At 44.7% G+C, this 17,270-nt stretch overlaps 1 protein-coding gene across 1 annotated transcript in view; it reads left to right on the top strand.

Annotated features, from left to right (window-relative positions):
- Window positions 1-17,270, top strand: part of SLC23A2 (solute carrier family 23 member 2) — a 134,377-nt gene that overhangs the window by 95,285 nt on the left and 21,822 nt on the right. Inside the window, 4 exon segments of the mRNA XM_070419956.1 lie at window positions 7,154-7,242; window positions 8,208-8,263; window positions 8,265-8,279; window positions 9,162-9,343. Of these exon segments, the coding sequence (XP_070276057.1) occupies window positions 7,154-7,242; window positions 8,208-8,263; window positions 8,265-8,279; window positions 9,162-9,343 (342 nt within the window).

Below are 17,270 nucleotides of genomic sequence, written 5' to 3' on the forward strand. Positions count from 1 at the left end.
AACCCCACTTCTAGAAATTTATCCTGAAGATACATGCCCACATGTGCAAAATAATACACCGAAAGTTATTTCTTGCTGTGTAATTTGTAATGGCAAAATAGTTAACAGCCTAAAGGTCCATCTACAAGAGACTGGCTGCTGTGGGTCAGCACACAGCAGGGTCCTGTGCAGCCCTGAGAAAGAATGACGAAAGCCTCTCTGATCTGTTTCAGGATATATTGAAAAAGCAAGTTGCAAAAAAGTTATGTGTATGTATGTTTGGTAAGAAAGAAGAAATACCAAGGAGAAGTGAGGAACAGGTGAAAATGATTAACTACAGTAAGAACGGGTTGGAGTGGCTAGGGATGGGAGTGAGACCTTTTAGTATAACTCTTCATATGGTTTGATTTTTAAACTGTGTAAATGTTCAACATACTCAAAACATAAAATCCAAAAGGATGAAGCAGAGCAAACCCTAAAATTGAAAATGAACAGAAACAAATTAACCTAACTATATGTCAAATTGCTAACCACACAGCAGAAAAGAATTAATTCACAGACTTTAGAACAGTACTTTGCATACCTTGAATAGGATATTTTCTAAGGACAAAAGAAAAGAAATTTTATACTCAGTAGTGTTGTTGTTAGTAATGTAGGTATAATTCTGGAACTGTGTCCTGTGATGTTATAGCATAGAACAAATCAGTAAGAACATTGGAAATCAGGATGCTCAGTGTAGGAGGAGAGATGTATATGAGAAGAAGGTAATCTTTCAATTGTGTTGAAGTGGAAGGGTCATTTTGATTTAAAAATATTGTATCTCTGTTCACTAAATGATACCAGTTTAAAAAAAAAAAAAGGATACCCAGTAACAGCAAGCCACCTAGTGCTCAGATCTTGGTTTCTAATAACATTTTCTGCCAAAATGAACCTGGACTTCTTGGAGAAGTGCTTGACGCCAGGGCTGAAAAAAGTACAAGTTGAACCTGAAACATCTAATGCCAGAAAGCAAGGAACAGCTCGAAAAGTGAGGGAGAGGTGTGGGAAGAGGGAACCTGCTTGAACAGGCTGCTTTGGGCAAGTTCAGGACAATTTAATTATTGAAAAGAACAGTCATGGAAGTGAGTTATAGAACTGAATATAAAAAGGGAACCCATTTATCTGTAGTGATGGTGTAAAAAAGAGGGAGATAAAATTGGACAAAAAGGAAAGCTTTTTTTTTTTAAACAAAAGGACACTAATAAATATGGATGGAATGATAAAATTGGAAACTAATAATTTTTAGGCCCACTATATAAGGCTGTTAATAAGCTAGTGGGAATATAATAATTTCACAGACTAAGAATCACTCTACAAATTTATTAATTGCAGAAGGGAAAAGGTACTTTTAGAAGTGGAGAGTGCCAGCAGTCACAACCCTAACCAAGCATTGCACCTGGTGGGGACACCTGACGACAGGCCTCAGGCCTCCTGATGTGAGGCAATGAGGAGGGCACCGCACCACAGCAGTCTCCTGGCTCTAAGCAGGACATTGGATAACCACACACAGTATAGGGGCTCTGATGAGATTGGGGGAGTGGGGCAGACGTAACCACTTTTATAAGCAGAAATTTATGGTCTGAATATTAGATTACATTATTAACTTAGTTTCACATTTCTTGGGTGTAATGGGAGGGAGGCGATGATGGAGGAGAATACACTCATTCTTGGGTGATACCTGCTAAAGTATTCCGGTGGATTGCACCACATCCACAAGCTACTCTCCAGCGGTTCAGCTGACTGATGGGTATATACGGACAATAAACAACAGGGCAGTGTTATCAATCGAGAGAAGGTTTTTTTGGGGGGACAAGTTGTGTTTTGCTTTTCTTTATAGGCATTTAGGACACACACTCCTAAAGGCAGATTCAGAAATGAAACTATAGCTCCTCAGAGCCAAACCCCTTTATGTTTCTTAGAGATTGTTTTACAATGGCAGTCTTTGGGGACTGGAATAGTTACCTGCTTTTCTCTTGAAAATTGATGCACATTTTACTCTCTACTCGCTCTGTCCAGTGCTTTTCATCTAAAAGTCCTCTCTCAAATTTGCAGTTAAAATCAACATGCGGAAAGACTTAGCCTCTTATTTTTACTCTAATAAAATTCCTTTCAGACAATAATATTTGTAAATAGCACCTTCAGTTTATTTTTTATTAAACTTGGTGCTGGGGATACAGTGATGGCTGGAACAGTCCCAGTTCCCGCTGTTAGGGCGACTTCAGCCCACAGGGTGAAATCAGCATGTAGGGAGCTTGTCTGAACAGATCGCTTTAGTGCTGTGAGGGGAGCAGACAGAGGCCCAGCTGCATGCAGAGACCTACCCTGGGCTGGGGGCTGGCAGCTCATCTGAGCCAACACCATAGGATGAGTGAGACCGCAAATGATGCCGGGCCACACCCTGTCGGAATGCCTTCAGAGAACAGCTTTGGGGTTAAGGATTAGCTTTCCCAGTTCTCCCAAAGTGGACTTTTCAGAGCAGGGCCCTCTAGTAGTTTTCCCCTGGCCTGCAAGAGGAAAGCCAGGTGTTTGCCCGCCGGCCCCCTCTGACCGTCGCCACTCCAATCCCCGCTTTCCCCATAGTAAGGTCTCTGCAGTTCTCCAGGATTCAGGTCTGTTTGTAGCTCTTGATTTACACTTGCTCTTCTCTCTGCCTGGACTACTCAACCCCTTGCACATGTGATGGCGTGCTTCTCATCCTTATGCTAAGTGATTCTTTTGCAGACTCCCACAGCACCATGCATCGCCTTGTCACCCACCACTCTTCACGTGTGGCCACAATTAGTGTCTCCTTCACAAAACAGAAACTCCTCAACAGCCTAAGGATAGTTTTTTCTATCATCATACCTGCTTATAATGTGTTAAGCAGACACCCAAGAAATGGTTATCAAGTGACCAGAATAAATCCTTTCATTTGACATAGGGGTTGTCTGTTTTTTGGTGCCTCAGCCACCCCCAGAAGTCATTGTTCAAAATCCAGATGTGAGGACCCCACATGTGACTCCTGTTAACCAGGACTAAGTGGAATGCAGAAATTTCCATTTTAAAATTAAAAAAAAATTAAATGACAGTTGACAGCCAATATTATATTAGTTTTGGGTGTATGGCATAGTTATTAGACATGTAACTTATGAGTGATCCCCTCAATAAGTGTAATACCCACCTGGCACCATGCATAGTTATTACAGTATCACTGGCTCTATTCCCTAGGCTGTACTTGACATCCCCTTGACTATTTTGTATCTACCAGTGTGTACTTCTTAATCCCTTCACCCTTTTCACCCAGCCCCCCGATCCCCCTTCCATCTGTCAACCATCAGTTGTTCTCTATGAGCTTGTTTCTGTTTTATTTTGTTTTTTAGATTCCACATTTAAGTGAAATCATAAAGGTATTTGTCTTTGACTTATTTCACTTAGCATAATACCCTCTAGGTACATCCATGTTGTTGCAAATGGTAAGATTAGAAATATACTCTTTTTCTTTTTTAAACCCTCACCTGAGGATATTTTTTTATTGATTTTTAGAGAGAGAAGAGGGGCGAGCAGAGAGAGAGAGAGAAGAGAGAAGAGAGAAGAGAGAAATAATGATGTGAGATGAGAGACACTTCGACTGGTTGCCTCCCACATGTGCCCTGACCTGAGCTAGGGAACGTGCAACTGAGGCATATGCTCTTGACCAGGAATCGAACCTGTGACCCCTTGGTCTGAGGGCCAATGCTCTAACCACTGAGCCATGTCAGCTAGGGCCAAAATTATCCATTTTTAACCAGTGACCCCTGGGGAATCAGAAACCAGCTTTCTGACCTGGGGGTGGGTGACTTTTATAGAAATCATGGCTGGAGAGTCCTGACTAAGAACACATCACAAATCCCAAGAAGGAGATCTTGGAATATTTCCTAGAGGAGATGGTATTTGCCTGTTCCTTGAATGATGAATAAAAATTGAATATTAGAAATGATGACAAAGAGAAGGGATGAGCAAAGGCTCAGAGGCAAGAACCTGGACCAATTTGCTTGGAGTGCAGGTGTGTGAAGGGGCTGGTGAGATGTGAGGCCAGAGGATGTTTTGAGGTCACCTGGGTACCAAGAGGGAAATGGGATACCTCCAGCAGGGTTTCTTTTTTTTCTTTTCTTTTCTTTTCTTTTCTTTTCTTTTCTTTTCTTTTCTTTTCTTTTCTTTTTTTAAATTTATTCAGAGAGGAAAAGAGAGAGAGGGAGAGGGAGAGTGAGGGAGAGGGAGATAGAAACATCAGTGATCAATGACGAGAGAGAATCATTGATCGGCTGCCTCTTTCATGCCCCACACTGGGATCGAGCCTGCAAACTGGCCATGTGCCCTGACCGGGAATTGAACTGTGACCTCCCGATTCATAGGAGCCACGCTGGTTGTCGGGCTGGGTAGGTTCTTTTGCTGTCCTGGGGTAAAGCCCACCGTGGGGATGTATCATGACAAAGGTGCCTGTCTGCTCAGAATTTTTCTTACATCTAGTGACACTATCAACTTTAAAAACTTAAGTCTGAAAAAATCCACTACCTCTTCACATATTTAAAATATATTTTCCTGTAAACAAAGTCAGCCAGCTTTTTCTGTCAAGGGACAAGCAGTAAATATTTCAGGCTCTTATCGTCTCTGTTGTGACTGCCCGACTCTCCCATCGAAGCTCGAAAGCAGCTGTCAACACCTCGGAAATAGATGAGGGTGGCTGTGTCCCGTAAAACTTGACTCATAAAAACAGGTAATTTGCCAGATTTGGCTCATGGGCCCGTTTGCCAACCCCTGGTGTGAAGTAGGGTAGGGATTAATTGGTTTCCTTCCCAGTTGTCAGTACAAAATAAATGGCAGGCAGTCTTGGCTACCTGGGGAGGGTCAGATGCTGGTGTGAGTGAGGTGCAGAGAGGAGAGCCGAGGGTTGACCGTTAACCGGGGAAGTGCCTCTTGTTCAGTGCAGCCACATGCCCTTGTAGCAACTTCCCTGCGAGTAATTCAGCCCAGCCGCTGAGTTATGCTGCCCGTTATGGAGACCACACATACCTGCTGGGGTGCTGACTGCTGCCTCCTGCAACACGGCCGCGTGTCTTTCAGACGGCACTGCTGTGGCAGACAGTGTGTGTGGCCAGACGTGGGCCATCAGCCGCCACGTGCAGCCTTTTCCCATCCTCGGGAAACTGTGTCTGGGGCAGCACTACGGGAATCATCACCCACTTTCGGAGAAACCCAGGGTCCTGGTGGTTTGCAAGTGAGTGAGCTGGTTTGTTTGCTGCAGTGCTCTTAGGGCTTCTGGTCGGGGTGACGCCATAAAATGCTTGCCCAGAAAGGTGCCTCGGCCACGTGCAGACTGAGGTCGAGTATAGGTCATGCCCCAGAAGGAGAACCCAGAGCCAGTGCTGATTGCAGTGGTTCCCAAGGACAAGCTCTCTAAGTGCAACAACCCATGGTACCTGGTCCTAAGATGCATCGCTTGAAATCAGAAACAACAACAAAACAGGTGCCGCTTAGACCATTTGAGATGGCATCCATTTCTAACTCGATGCTGACCTCCCTTTACCTTTTCTGTACATTTCTGAAAAATTATGCTTAAGGAATTTGTCTAAATCAAGCATTTTTTTTCCTCTTTTGATATACTACATTCCCATGTGAGGTGACTTCACTTCCATTTTTTTTTTTACGACTTTTTATTGATTTTTGAGAGAGAGAGATCATTGTGAGAGCAAAACATTGATCAGCTGCCTCCTGCATGACCCTCATTGGGGATCGAGCCCACAACCCAGACACGTGCCCTGACTGGGAAACGAACCCGCCATCTTTCGGTGCACGGGACGGCACCCAACCAACTGAGCCACACCTTCGAGGGCCACTTCCACTTTTGACGGTACTGTGCTCTGGGATGGTTGGTGGAGGGCATGCCCATGCGACTGGCTGCCAGCAGTGCATCTGGGCTGTACCGTGCAGCCTGCCTCTGTGTCTTGAATTTCTGGCCCCTGCCTGCTCTCAGCCTGCCTGCTCTTAGTTGATTCCATTGCATGATTAAAATGGCCAGAGAATGAGAATCTTGACCCTCCTCTGGCTCAGAATGATGTGTGCCGACTCTGCACTTGTAAAGCAGATGCTTGTCCTCCAGCCAGAGCCACTCTGTCTCCCAGGCCAGTTCCTGTTTCAGTCAGGGTGGGACCTGCTGTCAGCCCAGGGCGGGATGCTGGGTTCCCGCCCCGCTGGCCAGGGCACTCACACAAGGCTGCTTCGTGGTATTTAAGAAGGATCTGGACACCTGGGAGTTCCCAGCCCTGCAAACAGGAGCCAGTTTTTCATTTTACCCTGAAGTATGTTAACAGTAGCGGTCAAGGTCTCATGTTAGCCCATAAAGCCACCTTAGCAATACAGCTGTAGCAACATCTTTTGAATTTGAGTAGCTCAAGTGTTCATAAAGTTAATGTGACATATCTCAAATACAATTGAATGATGGAATCTGAGTATCTGCATTTAGTTGGAGGATGGGGGCAGGAGATTTTACAGAGTCTGCACGTTTTCTGGGTCCTTTAAAAATAAGGTTTAGAATGTTTGAGTCTTTTCATGAATATTATATCTACTGTTGGTTTGTAACTTACAGCTTTTCTTTTCCTCAATAGATGTAGAACCCTAACATGATTTTGATGCTTACCTCTGATTTAGGGCAGTCTTTGACTATAATATGGAACAACAGGAAGATAAATGTTTTTCTATGCTATTCGATAATTTGAAAGGGAGGAGAAGGGTGGTGAAATAGAAGACATACACTGATGTTTAATGAGGAGCTCACAAGCTCAGCAGGAAAGAGAGACTCCCAAATGCAAAACACCCCACCCCCAAGGGGAAAGGTGGCGATGGCAGGGCTCGTCTTGGGGTGCTGGTGCTGACTCCAGGGCTCCCCAGGGCCTGCCCCGAGGCTGTCTGGGGGAAGAGCAGCAGAGGGGAGGATGGAGAAGCCAGTGGCCCTGGCTGCCTGGCCGAGGCAATCTTTGCAGACCGGGGTTCTTTCTTCCAGGTGTGCCTGCATTTACTCATGTGCTGTTTGTCTATGGAAAAGACTGTTAAGCTATCAAATAGTGAACTACCTCGGTAGTTCCTGATGCCGTGATCATGGTTTTGGTCTCGTTTCTTTTAGGTTACCCCTGTTTCAGGCCAGTGCTTTTGCATTTCTGGCCCCTGCTCGAGCCATCCTGTCTTTAGATAAATGGAAATGTAACACCACAGGTAATTGCAGTTATTTCCACATATGTCCTTGGGGTCCTTTAACTCAGGTGATAAAAGGGAGGCCTGGACATGCTGCCCTTGGCAGCCTGAAATCCTGTCTGGAATCAGGCACAGAACACACAGACCAGCAAACAGCTTAGAGCGCTCCCATCTGTGGATCATGTTTCTGTCTCTCTCTGTCCACTCGTTCATCCCTAACCCCAGAGCAAGTGAGGACCAGAAGGGACCGCATTTCTCTATGCTAATGAGATGGATATGTATGGGAATGAAGAGAAAAATATTTGTGCTATTTTTCTGCCTCTTTCTTTCAGTGGATTTTATGAACCACCAGTAATCACTCTCTTTGCTGCATCAGCATCCCTTCTCTGAAACATCTCTGCTTTTTAAGGATCTGGCTGCTTTGGTTTTCTGCAAATGACTTTCACCTCCCTCTCCCCTTTAATGATAAGATCAGGAAAAGATAAGATAGGGGACTTGAGAAAACCAGACCTGTGGTACTCTCAAAAGACTGTTCCGTTTTTAGGTTCTAGGAGCAAAGTTTTCCAGCTTTCATTTCCTTCCATGCTCCTTGGAGTTACTTGGTGACCACTGAGTTGATTTGGAAAAAGGAGAAGGCCCTCCGTTTTATCGAGGTTTTTAAGTCTTAGGCAGCCTTGCTAATGGTTTGCAAGTTAACTGCTTGCAAGGGTTGGTCTTTGTGTGAGGCTGGCACGAGCCATGTGCATCACCAGCTCAGTCAGCTTCTGACAAGCTGGGAGCTTCAGCCCATGAATACATTTGGTTAAGTTAGCGCTGGGGAACCCGCCCCTCAGTATGGTAAGCCACACTGTTGAATTTCAGGGATGGGTATTTACACACATATACTTAAAACAGGGAGGAGATTCTTCTTAAGAGTGAAATGAATGTGTCTTGTGAAATGTCAGTGTTGTTTCAAGAAAAATTTTGTCTTTGTTTTTGTTTTCAAGATGTTTCGTTTGTCAACGGAACCACAGAACTGCTGCACACGGAGCACATCTGGTACCCCCCGCATACGCGAGGTAACGGCCGAGCATGCCTGCCTGTGGCTGCTTTGTGTTTCTCCTCAGCTTCACTGTTGATTGTGCCCAAGAAATTGCAGTTGCTTGACTAAGCCGTCCCTTTCTTCTCAGCTACTGACATGTTTATCTCTGTCATTAAAGATGTCGTTCAGTTTAGATGGCATCCCTGTAACATAAAGCATGCAGAAATGCTTTGTGCAACCAGACAGTCTTGTTTCTCACCCTTCATTTCCCTCCTCTTTCTGGTGCACCCACAGGCCTGCCCACTGGCACCCCCAGTGGAACCAGCCGAGGGGCGTGGCTCCTTTGGAAGGAGCTACAGAGGCTTGTCAGCAGGCAGCAGAACTATTCACTCCAGCCTCCGTGTTTGTGCCTGTATTTGTGGAAAGAATTAAGATAATTGTCTATTCAGTGCACTTGAACAGAACAGGTCGTGGGAATCCTTAGGCATGAGAATGGCTGACAGTTTATTCAGATCTTTTAAAACCTGTAAGATCATTCACCCTTCATTCGGAATCAGCCCAACTATTCTGTACAATAGAAACATTCCTTTAGCATTTTTGTCAATTGTGCTGTCTTTTAAGTGTCCTGTAGGGACTCACTTTTTAAAGTCAAGAAGCTTTATATTGCAGTGTCCCTTAGGAATTATTAATTACGCCTGTCTCATTTATCAGCGGAAAAGGCAAGTTGCATCCAGTGCCCAGTCCTATAATGCTATTCTTACATTAGTCCGGTCATACATCACACCGGGAAATTTCCAGCCGTGTCATGCCAGTTGTATAATGACTTGATGCTTCACAAAATTGTCAGTTTTGGATGTGGGTGACATTGAGTAGTGACGTATAAGCAGCTTACTCATGCCTGTGCCCGCTCTTATTCCAGATCCAAGGAGCCATCATCATGTCCTCACTGATAGAAGTGGTCATCGGCTTCTTAGGCCTGCCCGGCGCTCTGCTGAAGTACATCGGGCCCCTGACCATTACGCCCACAGTGGCCCTCATTGGCCTCTCTGGTTTCCAGGCGGCAGGAGAGAGAGCGGGGAAGCACTGGGGCATCGCCATGCTGTAAGTGTTCTGACACCACTCAGTTGTGGACGGTAAAACTCTCCCCTCTTAGCTCCCCCAAGGGGCAGCCTCTTGGAACATTCTGACTTTAGGAGATAGGTTTTGTTTTAAGTCAGAATAGTCTGACAGTTTGAACTTGATTGACTTCGTGCCAGGGAATTGATGGTGTTTTAGAGTCTGAGTTGGGAAGTGATTTGCCGTCAAGGTATGTCAAAGACTTGGCAGTGATGTGTAGGGGAAAGGATGTAAGGTTTCAAACTTCGCGTGGTGCCATTAGCTCTTGACTTTTGAAGTCATACCAAGTCTGCATGAATTGAAATACCTAGAATCCGCCTTAGCTGGTTCGGCTCAGTAGATAGAGCATCGGACTGAGGACTGAAGGGTCCCAGGTTCGATTCCGGTCAAGGGCACATGCCCAGGTTGCGGGCTCGATCCCCAGTTGGGGGAGTACAGGAGGCAGCCAATCAATGAATTCTCTCTCATCATTGATATTTCTATCTCTCTATCTCTCTCCCTTCCTCTCTGAAATCAATAAAATATATTTTTAAAAAAGAAAAATACCTAGAATCCTTTAGAGGAGACTCAAAAATATGTCTCGACTAGCAGGAGACAGATGCAGCAGGAAGGTCTGTTGGTATCGGAGGAGACATGGCTCCCAGGCCAGGCAGAGCTCTGCACACATGTGTGGAGGCCAGAGTCCTGCTAGTCATCTCCGGTCCTTCTGCACAGAGCTTCAAGCCCATTAAACATGTCACTTACCCCTTTAAGTAATGTCAGTAAAGATGTCCAGGACTTCGATAATAGTGTAAGGTTGATTATTAATTAAAGCCACGGAATTCTGTATACCACAAATAGAACTCACTTTCTCTTGTGTGTCTGTAGATGAGTTGATCATATAATATCGAAATAGTTCCAAGACTGGAATTTTACCAATCAGTAAGATTTCTGAAACAAATTAATAACACAAGAGGATTTCCAATTGTTTTTGTATTGCTTTGTGAAATATTCTGTAATTATTCTATACCAGGCAGCACTTACTGAGCCTATGCGTCACTGCTATACATAACACTTGCACATATTATAAATTAAGGTAGGTATCAGTGTTGTCCCCACTAAGGAAGCCGAGGCATAAGGATCTAAAGCAGCGGTTCTCAACCTGTGGGTCGTGAACAATGAAAATACATCCTGCATATCAGATATTTGCATTACGATTCATAACAGTAGCAAAATTATATTTATGAAGTAGCAACGAAAATAATTTTATGGTTGGGGGTCACCACAACATGAGAAACTGTATTAAAGGGTCGCGGCATTAGGAAGGTTGAGAACCACTGATTAGCTGCCCAGGGTCACACAGCTAGTAAGCAGCTGGCCTGGTTTTCAAAACCCATTAACACTTAATCCTGCCTCTCTGTGTTAAAACATGCTATACCAATAAAGTGGATCCTGGCATAATCATCACCCACATATCATTACAAATGAAGGTATGTGAAAATACCCAGGATTGTTCTGAATTTTCTCATTTTATTGAAGGTTTAGTAATACACACACCAGGTTTGGTGTAGAAGGCATGTAAGAATGCTCAATCAGTGAAATGCAGTAAGTTGCAAAAAGGAGAAATTGTATTTACCATCATATAGTTAATTTAGAAATCAATAACAAAATGGTGAACAAAACCCCCAAATGGCTTAGAATCTTAAAAAACACACACCAAAAAACAAAACAGTTATCAATAATTTGTAGTTAGAGTTATATGTAACTTATTTATTGAAACTTCAGAATTGCTTAATTGAGAAAATGACGATAGTAACTGCACTGATCACACTTGGCCGAGTAGTCAGCGTGGTCTCCGGCTTCTCTTCTCCCTTCCTGATGGTTCTCAGTGCTGTAAAGTGCTTGGCCATTATCTGTTCAAAGCCGCCTCTTCTGCAGCCTCCTCTGAAAGCTTCAGTAAGACACATGCTAGACTTGTGGAAGCTGCTAGGCTTGTCATGTTGTCTGAAACCTCGCTGGGCACTCAGGTGTGCACAGGTGGGAAACGATCTTATTTCACAAATCCTTCCTCCCTCCATTCCTGCTCATCTCTTTCTGGTACTTCTAGACTGTTGGACCCCGAACTCTTCCTCTGCTTCCCTCTTCTGGTTTTTATCTCTTCATCTTCTTTCTGTATTCATAGGAATTTTCCTCAGCTTTATCTTAAATCCTTCTGTCGAGCTTTTTATTTTTGCTCTCATGTTTCTGTTTTTTTTTTTGTTGTTTTTTTTTTTATTGATTTCAGAGAGGAAGGGAGAGAGAGAGAAACATCAATGATGAGAAAGAATCATTGATCGGCTGCTTCCTGCACACCCCACACTGGGGATTGAGCCCACAACCCTTGCATGTGCCCTGACCTCCTGATTCATAGGTCGATGCTCAACCACTGAGCCGCGCTGCCGGACTCTCACGTTTTTTCATTGCCACGAGGTCATCTTCTCACCTGGGGTGTTCACTGTGCGAGGGCAAGGCCTCCACTCTGTGTCGATCACCAGGGCACCCTGAAGCACCTGGCGCGCCGTCCGTCACAGAGGAGGCAGTTAGTAAGCACACTGTAAGTGAGGGGAGGACTGGAGTGGGGGTGAGACTTCACCCATGGCCCTGGGAAAAGTCGAGACTAATGTCAGAGGACTTTTATCCCTAAAAGAAGCGCTGGTCTCCAATGGTGAGACAGTGAGTGTATTACATCTTCAAGGAAGAGAGAATTCCTGCACTATTTAAACTTTTCTGGAGCTTTAGAAAAGAAGGGAAGCAACTCAGTCAGTTTTATCTTATTGGCAAATACCGACAGAGCTAATGAAAAAGAGAGTCTGACCAACTTCTTCCTTCCTGGGGTGTGGAGCACTCAGAGCCGAGGGCAGATATGTTCAGGCATCTTTCTCTACTGTAAAGCTTCTTAAAAATGTTATTTTAAAACTTATTTTTATTGTTGATACTATTGCAGGCGACCCCATTTCCCCCCTTTGCCCACTCCCCTCCATCCCCCACCCCCGGCCATCCTCACACTGTTTCTGTGTCTATGGGTTATGTATATATGTTATATGTTCTTTGGCTCATCCCTTTACCTTCTTTCATCCAGTCCTTCCCCCCACCTCCCCTCTGACAGCTGTTGAAATCTTTTAAAACACAAGTGTGCAGAAGATTCTCCCAGAAAGGGCCTTTGGATCCAGCTCTGCATACATCTAATTTATTTTTTTAGAGCCACATCTGTAAACATCTGGGAAGAATGTCGCTTACAACGTGGTTTGGGAAAAGGCTGCTATAGATAATACAATAAAAAGACAATGAATTTTGTGTTATTTCAGGACCTCAAGGAAGGATGATTATTAGAAAACTAGAGGCCCGTTGCACGAAGAGATTCGTGCAATAGGCCTTCCTTCCCCTGGCTTCCGGCACCCGGGATCCAGGCCTTTGCTCCGGCCGCAGCAGAGAAGCCAAGCCTCTTTAGTCTTCAGTTGTCTTCAGTCTTCGCTCTGGCGGAGCTTTCAGTCTTTGCTCTGTGCCTGCATATGCAAATTAACCACCATCTTTGTTGGGTTAATTTGCATACTCATCCTGATTGGCTGGTGGGTGTAGCAGAGTGACACCAATTTACATGTTTCTCTTTTATTAGTCTAGATTTATTAATAAAACCGTTATGGGTCCATGTTGATTTTATTAATAAAAACTGCAGTTACAAAAAACAATAGAATTCAGTTGTATATCTCTACCGCAAACTGTTTGCAGTGTGGGAATAGAATAATCTTTCATGAGTAAGATTTTTAATTAAAATGCCTCATTCTTTAATGACAAAAGACTTAAACAGGCCTCCCTATTGTAATCAGAAACCAAGATAAGCATGCTTATTACTACCGTGTCATTTAAAGTTGTCCTGAATGTGCTAACCAATGCCTAAAACAAGAAAACCTATAATAATAAAAGCATAATATGCTAATTAGACCAGATGTCCTTCCTGACGAAGCTGGGCCAGAGGGAAGCCTGCATCCCAGGTGCCAGAGGGAAGCCAGTGCCAGCAGCTGGGGGAAGGAAGGCCTACTCTCGCATGAATTTCGTGTATTGGGCCTCTAGTCTACACCAATAAAAGAAACATGCAAATTAGTGTCACTCCGCTACGCCCACCAGCCAAATCAGATGAGTATGCAAATTAACCCAACAAAGGTGGCAGTTAATTTGCATACGCAGGCGCGGAGCGAAGACTGAAGACAACGTGGAAGGAAGCCAAGCGCTGCAGAAGGGAGTGAAGCTGCAGAGAAGCAAGTGGGGCGGTGGAGGTGGGAGGGAAGCAAACGGGGTGGCCGAGGCAGGAGGGAAGCTCGCCTTGGCGGGTTTCGCTCCCTTCTCTGCTTCGCTCGGGCTGCAGGAAGCCCTATTCCTGCAGGAATCTTTCTGCAACGGGCCTCTAGTTTAGCAATAAGAGGAAATACAAATAGCTAATTAGTGTTTTAAAAGGGTTACCCTTCCTACCCAGTTATCAAAGCGCATATTCACAAGGATTCCGTTAGCTGTGTGTGTGGGGGCGGGGGTGCAGGGTGGGGATCAGGTTGTACAGCATGGATCCCTTAGTCACTCCAATAGAAATGGCATTTAGAGACACTTCTTAGGGGAAGGTAAATGTGGTGACATTTCTAACACCTTGCGTAGGGCTTTAATGGGAACTGCTCTTTTCTTGAGAAAACTTTTTTTTATTTAGGGATAATTTCAAACCTTTTCAAAAGTAGAGAGAATAGTGTAACAAGCCCTCCTGTACCATCACCAGACACTCATGAGAAGTCTCATTTTATCTGTACCCCCCAAATATTAAATTCTTGCCATTTGAAATTTAACAGTAAATAAACAGGGAAATCTAAGGTAAAATAATACCCATCCTCAAAAAAATCTGCTCATGATTAACTAGTAAAAAGTTAACATTTATCCTTTCATATTTTTGTTGTTTATGCATAAATATAAGCATATATATACATACAGCTTTACCATTATATTATTTTATAATTTGATTTTCACCCCAACATTTTTTGTTGGGCTCACCTTCCCAAGACAATGTGTTTAGATCTATTTCATTCTTTGTAAAACTGCACAATGTTAAATAGAAAGAAATAGTCTGTAATCTCTTTAACCATTCCCCAGTTGATACTCATGAATGTTGATTAAAGTATTTGCTGTTGCAAACTATGCTAAACTAAGTAATTCTTTTGTAAAGAATGAATGTTAAAGTACATGATGGTAAGTTTTTTTTAATTGATGAAATTGGTAGAGACTTTAAAATATAAGGCCCTGTGGTACAGAGAGCAACAGATGAGTGTTCTTGGTCCCTGGGTGGTACTGTAAGTTCACCCAGCCTTTCTGTTCATGTTTGGCGGTGTGCATCAGGAGCTTTTACGTAAGTTATTTACTGTTTGACAGATCTGTTCTAGGCCTGGGAACTTGTCTTCAGGAGATACTCAGGCAGGCACCAGGGATGGGCCATCCGCCACAGTTTCTGTTGCTCCCCGGGTCGCACCTATGGGAATTGTTAGACAAGACGTGCTGTGTCTGTAAGATGGAATGCTGAGCAGCACGAAGGTGCTGGTGCAGATCTCTATCTTTCAAGGTCCTGGCATTAATAAGGCTACAAGCTGGCTGGGCAGCAGCATGTAAAGTATGATCCACTTTGGGTCAGAGGATGACCTGTTTGTGCTCCGAGGGCAAGGATCACTGCAGGCTGTCCTGTCTCCCTTTCTAACCCCAGGATGACCCATACGCATCCCAGGATTGGAAGCCGTTCACTATTAATAGACCAGAATGCTGCATAGTTGATACCAGTGGTGGAATGATGGGTGATCTTAAGGATTTTGTCTTTTTTTTTTTGCTTATCTGCCTTTTATAATTTCCCTGCATTTTAGTGTATGTTTCTTGAATAATATTTGTAAGGTAAAAGAAAGGTCAACAAACAAGCCGTATATAAATGTGAAGTGGGACTAGCTGGCTGTGGTGGCAGAACCCTGGCCTGAGGATGTGGGGCTCAGATCCTTGTCTCTTTTCTGTTCAGCCAAGGTATGTGAGCATGGGCACCCCCCCACCTCGTGCCTCTGCTGTGAGACTGCCTGGCTTACCTGCCCCACAGGTGTATTTGTGGATGAACATAAATTAGAAGCAGACTAGTTTTAGAGTGGAAAGAAAATGAGCACTCATCTGCCAGTCTACTCCCTTAATTTGCATTGCAAGATTTGGGCCCAAGATCAGGGTGTCCTTCCCTGAATTCTGGGTGTGTCCCTCATCTTTTTAAATTAATTAATTAATTATTTTTTGGGTAATCTTCACCCAATTCCATTGCTTTTTAGAGAGAGTGGAAGAGACGAAGAGAGAGAGAGAGAAACATCGAGAGAGAGAAACATTGGTTGTCTTCTGCACACACCCCAACTGTGATCCAGAATCTAACTCACAACCCTTCAGTCAGTGGGCCGACGCTCTAACCACTGAGCAAAATCGGCTAAGGCCCTCACCCTTTTTAATTAATTTAAAATATGTTGTTATTGATTTCTGAGAGGAAAGGAGAGAGAGAGATAGAAACATCAATGATGAGAGAGAAACATTGATCAGCTGCCTCCTGCACGCCCCCTACTGGGGATCGAACCCTCAACCCAGCCATGTGCCCTGACCTGGAATTGAACTGTGAACTCCTGGTTCATAGGTTGACACTCAACCACTGATGCATGCTGGCCAGGCGGAGCATTCTTTTTTAAATGTGCTTTGAAAAATGACCACCATAGTGCAGGTGTAATTGTCACATGGGTGTCACCTGCAATAATCTATATATGTAAAAGCCTAAATAACCGTTATGACCGGGTGACTGGCCGGTAGCTATGACGCGCACTGACCACCAGGGTGCAGAGGCTCAACGCAGGAGCTGCCCCCTGGTGGTCGGTGCGCTCCCACAGCCAACCTCCCACCCACGGCTGGCCAACCTCCTGTGGTCCCTCCCCCTCAGCCAGCCAACCTCCCGTGGGGAGGGGTGACTGGACAAGACGGCCCCAATTGCTGGCCAGGCTGAGGGACCCCACCCGAGCATGAATGCGTGCACCGGGCCTTTAGTGATAATAGTAATAGCAGACATGGGGCCTTTTTGGCTCTAAATGTTCACTTTGAAATAAATCAATAGCATTTTTTAAAACATGAAAATTTCATGTTGGTCTAAGTTTAAAATAAATCAGTTTTAGTGTCATTGCTATACCATTTTTGTTGTTCAACTTCACCACCCCAGAGAAATTGGAATCACTTGGGTACTATGCATGTTTTCAACCTTGAACTGGTACTGGCCTGGTGACCTTGTGGTAGGGCAGAGACCCACCCCCGTCACTGGGATAGCGAAGCCCAGGGTAGGCAGGGAGACAGCAGAGCACAGGCCTGTGCTCCAGCCGGCTGCAGCCCCCACCTCATTAGGAGTGTTACAGTGAAACTGCACTTGACTGACCGCTGTCAATGAAGCGGATAATTCCATCTCAGCCATGGGAACCGTGTCCAGGAACAATTAAGCTTAGCTTTGTTCCCACTCTTCCTGCCAACTCTATCTTGGGTTATAAGTGAAAGAGTGAGTCCCACTGGATGATGAAATACATCACTGTGCACCTCTATTGTTTCAGCAATGGGAAGCCATCCCACACCTGCCACACTCGGGCACTGGACTGAGGATGTGTCGGGACCTGCTGCAGGGAGGGCACCCGACATCACTGCCTCCTGTAGCCCTCAGTGCAGCTGGGTCAGGAGTGTGGGTCAGGGTACAGGGGCCCCTGCACCTGCCCAGGCACCCCAGCCCTTATGGCCCATGTTGCAAAGTGGTTCAGAGTTCAGGCTGTAGAGTCCTGGCCCACCCACCCAGCAAACTTGAGCGACATGATCTTGGACTTTGTCTGTCAAAAGT

Source organism: Myotis yumanensis, unplaced genomic scaffold (genome assembly GCF_028538775.1).
Source record: "Myotis yumanensis isolate MYYU_CA2020_CCGP unplaced genomic scaffold, mMyoYum1.0.hap1 SCAF_7, whole genome shotgun sequence".
In the NCBI taxonomy this organism is placed as follows: domain Eukaryota; kingdom Metazoa; phylum Chordata; class Mammalia; order Chiroptera; family Vespertilionidae; genus Myotis; species Myotis yumanensis.